Source organism: Limulus polyphemus, unplaced genomic scaffold (assembly GCF_000517525.1).
Source record: "Limulus polyphemus unplaced genomic scaffold, Limulus_polyphemus-2.1.2 Scaffold1618, whole genome shotgun sequence".
Lineage (NCBI taxonomy): Eukaryota > Metazoa > Arthropoda > Merostomata > Xiphosura > Limulidae > Limulus > Limulus polyphemus.
The window spans coordinates 153,905-160,641 of record NW_013667228.1 but is presented as its reverse complement, the minus strand read 5'-3'; the positions used below and the strand labels follow the sequence as shown (position 1 = coordinate 160,641).

Genomic DNA, 6,737 nt, shown 5'->3' with positions numbered 1-6,737 from the left:
GCCAATGCTATTAAAGACATTAAAATAAATGCACACAATGACTAAGCCAATGCTATTAAAGACATTAAAATAAATGCACACAATGACTAAGCCAATGCTATTAAAGACATTAAAATAAATGCACACAATGACTAAGCCAATGCTATTAAAGACATTAAAATAAATGTACACAATGACTAAGCCAATGCTATTAAAGACATTAAAATAAATGCACACAATGACAAAGCCAATGCTATTAAAGACATTAAAATAAATGCACACAATGACTAAGCCAATGCTATTAAAGACATTAAAATAAATGCACACAATGACAAAGCCAATATATATATTATTATAATCTGTAAATCACTTCAAATCAACATCTTTCTGAACTTTACAGAACTAAGTATGTATTGTGGTAGCAATATTTCCTTATTACTATAACATTTAATTATTATCAAAATACTGTTAAACTCTTTTTTTCACAAGTATTACAGTGAACAAGATAGAAACACCAAGTAATAAAATTACAGAACTAAATAATTACATGATATAACCAATAAAAATGAAAGCAGGCACCACGATGTTCTTCTAAAAACAGAGAGTAAGACAAGCTTTAAGCATGCCATACCTTTTGTTCTTTTGTTAAAAAGTTGCACAGTTCTTCGGGTCCCATAATAGATGCCTTGTTTACAGAGTACCTGGATTTTTCAACAAAAACTATTTTTCAGCTTAAAAGTTTAATAAAGAATTGCAGTTAAAACTTGTTATACACTCTTAATTTAAAAAAAGTAACAGGAGGTATATTTTAGGTTTGTTTTCATATAGTTTAGTTTCATCTTATTTGGCATATATCTCGATCTTTCTCTTAACTTTCATTTCCATGCTGTCTGAAGTTAATTCATCGTACAAGTTCTTGCGTAAGTACTTTACAGCACAAATCGTTCGTAGCAAAATATAAGGATATTTTACATTTGCTGCTCTTACTTACCATAAAAAATCTTTAAACAGTTCATAGCGCTATAAAAAAAAAAGCTATGAATTGTATTTTTATAAAGAAAGGGAAAAGGTGTGAAATATGCAAAGATGAGACAAGCCACAAAGAGGGACATTTCTAAACAAACGATAAGAACCTGTGATTTTAAACCTGCAAATGACTTACTTTTTAAACAGTTTATCCAACTCTGGACGTTTCATAAGAATGTTATAGAATCTCACAAATCCTTCAGGGTTCAAGACAGGTTCACCATTAACTTTAATCTTTTCAAAATTAGCAGCCTAATGGGAACAAAGTATTTATCAAAGAATTCTTATACAAAGTCATATTAAGCTATTCAGTCTTGCACACAAGCCTTAAGCATAGATTAATATAAACATATACCAATGTAAATGAAATAAAATGTTTATGTACAATTACCAGCATTATTATTTAAACATTTAAGAGACAAAATTTCAGTTTGTGATTAAAATATTATTTAAAATTTAGAATTAATTTGTTAACCCAGGAAACAAAATCATAAAAAAATATTTGTATAGTAATGAAATTGAAACAGAAAAATTATAAACAAACATTCTTATTTAAATCATTTATAGAACAATTATAAACATTCCTATCAAACATTAAGTTTGTTCACCAAATATCAACAATACGATTACAGTGCCATGCAAAAGTATTCACCCCCTGCAAAGTTCCCACATTTTGTTGCCATCTGAGGTTGCAATCATGAAACTTTCAAATGGGACCTTATATTTAGAATCTACACAATTTACTTCAAACTGAGAAAGCTTAAAAAATGCTGATATTATGTAAGTAAGTTAGATTTTCATAGAAAATTAGAATATTATCAATTACATAAATATTTAACCCCTTTGCTACAGCAACCCCTAAATCAGTTCAGGTGCAAAATAATAGTTTGAAATGTCACAAAATTAGTGTAGTGGTCTCTATCCGTGTGACATTATTGGTAGGGGGGGGTGAATACTTTTGCAAGGCACTTTATAAATATTTCTATTTAACAGTAAGTTTGTTCACTGAATATCAACAATACAATTATAAATATTTCTATTTAATAGTAAGTTTGTTCACTGAATATCAACAATACAATTATAAATCTTCCTATTTAACAGTAAATTTGTTCACTGAATATCAACAATACAATTATAAATCTTCCTATTTAACAGTAAATTTGTTCACTGAATATCAACAATACAATTATAAATCTTCCTATTTAACAGTAAGTTTGTTCACCAAATATCAACAATACAATTATAAATCTTCCTATTTAACAGTAAGTTTGTTCACCAAATATCAACAATACAATTATAAATCTATTTAACAATAAGTTTGTTCACTAAATATCAACAATACAATTATAAACTTTTGTGTTTAGGAACATGTTTTTACTTCAAATATGAAAAAAAAAAATATATATATATATATATAATCTTCTGTTTGTTTTGTCAAACATTTTTACTTCAGATATCAATGATACAATTATACACTTTTCTGGTTAGTGGTGGGTTTTTACTTTTTTTTATATCAGATATGAGTAGGTATACCATACGGTGTAGATGAAATATGAACTACAGTTTTTTGTTGCTATTTTTTAAAATAATCATATTAGCAGTGAAATGGCAGGCATTTCAAATAATATCTCGCAAATTATGACAAAATAACAATTCTTATTAACCACACAGTAACTAAGATTAAATCAAGATTTGGTTTACAGTTTAAAAAAGTAAAACTGAAATTGGGAAAAATACAATGAATATAAAAAAAATCAAATATCTATTCTATATAATATTTATGGGGTCTTTGAGTCCTTTTTAACTCACCATTCAGTTAATTTAATTAATTTAAACTATCTGGAATAACATTGTGTCATTGCAGTTAATTTATTATTAAATATTATAACTGTTTAATGATTATATTACAGATCTTATTTCTTTTAACCAAATATAAAATTGAAAATATAATCTTTGATGTAGAGACCTAATACACTCTTTGATTCACTACACCCTCTGTTGTAGACTGCAATTTTGCCTAGTTAAGGCTCATCAGTACATCTTGGTTCAGCAAACCAAAGAAATACAGTTAGGCCTCTTATAACAGTGCTGTATTTATATATATTTATGGGACTTTTTAGCCCTTTTCAACTCACCATACAGTATATCTATGGTTTGCTGACAAAAGCTGTGCTGATGAGCTTTAAATACGTGAAACTGCAGTTCACAGCAGAGGGAGCAGCAAATTAAATAAATCATTAGGCCTTTTTCGTCACAGCCTGTACTTTCCATTTTACCTTTGGTGAAAAGAAAAATGTGTAATAAAATTAAATTTTGCTAACTCCTTATTTAAGTATCTTAATTTATTACACAGGTTAATTATCATGAGTTTATTCTTAACTCAAGAATCAAAGTTTTAGATTTGTAACAACCAAGAATTACAACCAATTGTCCCGATTTTTTAAACTGTCATGATATTTGAATTGTTTAGTCAGGTTGTATAAATGGATCGAGATGAAATTACAAATAATCCATTCTCTGTCGTATAATATTCTGGATAAATAAAGATGTTTAAAATATTTTAGTCTCTACTTCAACATCTTTAACTTCAAGAAACATGGGGAAAGAAAATTGGCAGACAAAATTAACACAATTAAAAATTTTTTAAATTAAAAGCAGCAAAGTATAGTGAAGCTAATGAACAGTTAAAGAACGTTTTAGTAACCTAGCATTACCTATGCAACAGTCAATGAACCCAGTACATGAATAAGTAAGGAAACATCATAATATATTTCCCATTGTGCTCTCACTTACCCATATTTTTTGTAACAATCAACAAAGATAACGTAAATACTTACATCAAAAAGAATTTTGGCATGTATTTCCTCTATGGAAACATTAATCTGAGATAGAAATTCAAGACATTCCTTGAAGTTCAGGATTCCATTGTTATCTTTATCTGCTTTTCTAAAGCGTTCCTTGAGCCACCTACAAAGATATATCAAAATTATTACACACATTTTATCAAATCATGTTAGTTTAACCATCCATAAAAAGGGCATGATAAAATATTTAATATTTCTTTTTGCCAAAGATTTTTTGGTGAAAAATAAATATGATTAAGCACTCAACTCCTAACCCTTAACTGATTTTCAATAGCTGCTGGCTAATTTGACATCAGTGTCTAGATGTTGTCTGATAGATGGAATATCCTCAATGCATTTGGGTTTGGGTGTTATGACCAGAGATATTATCCATTATGATTTAATATTGACATTAGGACTGAAAATAATTGTTTTGAGAGAGAGAGATACCCATAAATATAATATCATGTAATGAGAAATTTGGCATAATTTTTTTTATTGTACACAGCTAGTTTTTATCTCAAATATTGCTTTAGTTTTAAATACATATTCTAGCTCTGTCATAGTTTAAACAGTTCTTACAAGAAACAATATGAAAATCATATAAAATTGTTTACTATTAAGAAAAAAAAATTTTCAAAGAAAATATAAAACATGCAGTTACTGCTTTTTCTATCAAAACAGTCTTTTTAAATCCTCATTTATGATATATCACTAAGCATTGTAGTGCTTAGTATGTAGGGATGGCACAGAAAAAATGGCCAAAACAAATCTCTCTTATAACAATGAAAGACTTTTATAAACACCTAACTTAGGCTTTTAAGGTTTTCAAAAGCTGTTAAAACCCTCAGTTTAGCCAAAAAACTTTGCTAAAGTAAAGTAGAGAACCGGTTAGTAGTGTAACAGCCAAATGTTCTGCTGATTATTCTGACTATGGCTTGAGAAGAGCTAGCTCACCAATACTTAAATTCATTGTGATTATTTACACAGCAAGATGTTGCCACTTACATTGTGGAGTGCAGAAGCAGTATAGCATTTCACTAACTTCAACACATGATTGATGTCCATCAAATGAACTTGTCATATCAGTCTAAAACTGCTGTCTTTATAGCCATTCATTATAAAATATTCACTGGTATTGTTTAAAGAAATGAGTAATAAAAACAATTTTCAAAAAATAAGGATGATGTTGGGATGGCAATGTCAAAAAGTACAAAAACAAGGTAGGGATGAATACACAAAACCATACAAAACTCCCTACATAAGTAGCCACTAAGTCAATGTTACAAACTTATGAGAATTAGCCATTGTAAGACTTTATAGCATTATTCAATTTAAATGCTTTTATTCAAACTTGAATTCATGCAACTGAGAGGAATTCAACATTTAGTTCTAGATAAAACATTTTCTTGGAAATATTTGGCTACTTACATATGGATTTTGTTATATTCATCCCTACCTTTTTTCTGTACTTTTTGGCACTGCTATCTCTACTACATCTGTATTTTTTCAAAATTTATTTCATTACTTGTCAAGATTCACATGCTTTAGCATTTATGACCAATAACAGTGTAAAAGATAAATGAATAGTATAAGACGATGGAGATATTTACGTGCATTGCTCAAATGTTGAAAAAATTTGAATGCATTCAGAAAAAGCTAAGTATGCATCTATACTGTAGTCAAAATAACACATAAAAGTCATAGAATATATTTATATTGCAAATCACTAACTAGTAGTATGAATGAAAATTTATATATATACAAATATTTCTGTGTCACTTCTATTATATCACTTGATAAAAAAGAAAAAATATATCCTCATCATCTACTATTATAAAATTATTTTTTGGTATCACTGGATTTACTATGGAGCTACCAGTAATTTTTGATGGACTTTGAGTTTGAGAAAACTATTAATAGGAGTGTTTTGGATAGTGGTCCTTTAAAATGTCAACATATTTTAGTCTATGCTATTATAGATGATTTGTTTTTTAACTCACTGCCGTGTTCTCTCGTCCAAAGATGTAACTACTAGTTACTACCAAATCTAGGCTAACAAGAACGTTACAAAAATAAATAAATAAAAGTTGCTGTAATTTGTAAATTGTAATGTTACTTTGTAGACCCCCTCCCCGTTAGTAACATTAATTTCAATTTTTAATATTATTTAGTTTTGTTGCTATTGAATTTTAAAGTAAAGCAATTTTGCAATCATCATAATCACACATACTAAGTTATTAAACTTTAGAGAAGATTAACCATTCTGACATTACTTGTTTATATTCATTGTTATTGTATATTCAGGCTAGTCTTTAATTACTTCATTAATTTCATTCTTAATTTTAGTCTTTGCTGCCCTTTTTATCCTCGTGACATCTGTTTAAGTTAATTTTATTTATATATACTTTATAATTTATTGTCGTAATATTGTGTTAATTTGTAATTCGATGAAAATATTTTTGGTTACATAATCAATTCATATCTTACCTTGGCTGATTTAACTTTTCATAAACATCAAAAACCATATACAATATTTCACATTCACAAACACTAAAAGTTAAAATAAACTTCCACGCCTATCTACACCCTAAGGTTAAGAATTATCCTGTACTTTGAAAATAACCACACTTTTCACACAAATTACACAATGTACGACAACCTGACTTTGAGCAAACAAACACTGTGTTCGATTTACGACATAAGTGTGCTTCGGAACTACATGATTTTTATTTTTCATAAGGTACAAAACAAAATAAATTACTCTTACAAAGTTTAATTTAAAGTATTAAAAATGCAAAAAATATTAGAGCAAAAGAGTAGTTAGTCACTATATTAATTTTCATTTATGTATGGTGCCTAAGGCAAGCAAAATTATGTAAACAAAAA

The 6,737-nt window shown here is 28.0% G+C and overlaps 2 protein-coding genes across 4 annotated transcripts in view; both read right to left on the bottom strand.

The window, feature by feature from the left end:
* LOC106464315 (SH3 domain-containing kinase-binding protein 1-like) overlaps nt 1-6,522 on the bottom strand; it is a 98,454-nt gene extending 91,932 nt beyond the window's left edge. For 2 of the 3 annotated variants that reach the window (XM_022392013.1, XM_022392014.1), the window contains exon 1: nt 6,339-6,515. The gene's annotated coding sequence lies outside the window, so the exon portion shown is untranslated. Of the gene's footprint in view, nt 1-6,338 lie in introns of all 3 variants that reach the window. The other variant, XM_013924446.2, reaches the window with a different exon arrangement.
* On the bottom strand, nt 596-6,376 carry LOC106464314 (1-phosphatidylinositol 4,5-bisphosphate phosphodiesterase delta-4-like). Its single transcript, XM_013924445.1, has 4 exons — nt 6,339-6,376; nt 3,843-3,972; nt 1,142-1,257; nt 596-680 (listed from the first exon to the last, which is right to left on the bottom strand). Exons 1-4 carry the CDS (start codon nt 6,374-6,376, stop codon nt 596-598), a joined length of 369 nt encoding a protein of 122 aa, XP_013779899.1.
* Nucleotides 6,523-6,737: the final 215 nt, after the last annotated feature.

Excerpts from the sequence above, each read along its gene's own strand:
- LOC106464314 (XM_013924445.1), bottom strand. The coding sequence starts at position 6,376 with ATGGTTTTTGATGTTTATGAAAAGTTAAATCAGCCAAG. Across the intron at positions 3,973-6,338 it reads GAAAAGTTAAATCAGCCAAG|GTGGCTCAAGGAACGCTTTA; the intron begins GTAAGATATGAA and ends ATATCTTTGTAG. Across the intron at positions 681-1,141 it reads TTGGATAAACTGTTTAAAAA|GTACTCTGTAAACAAGGCAT; the intron begins GTAAGTCATTTG and ends TGAAAAATCCAG.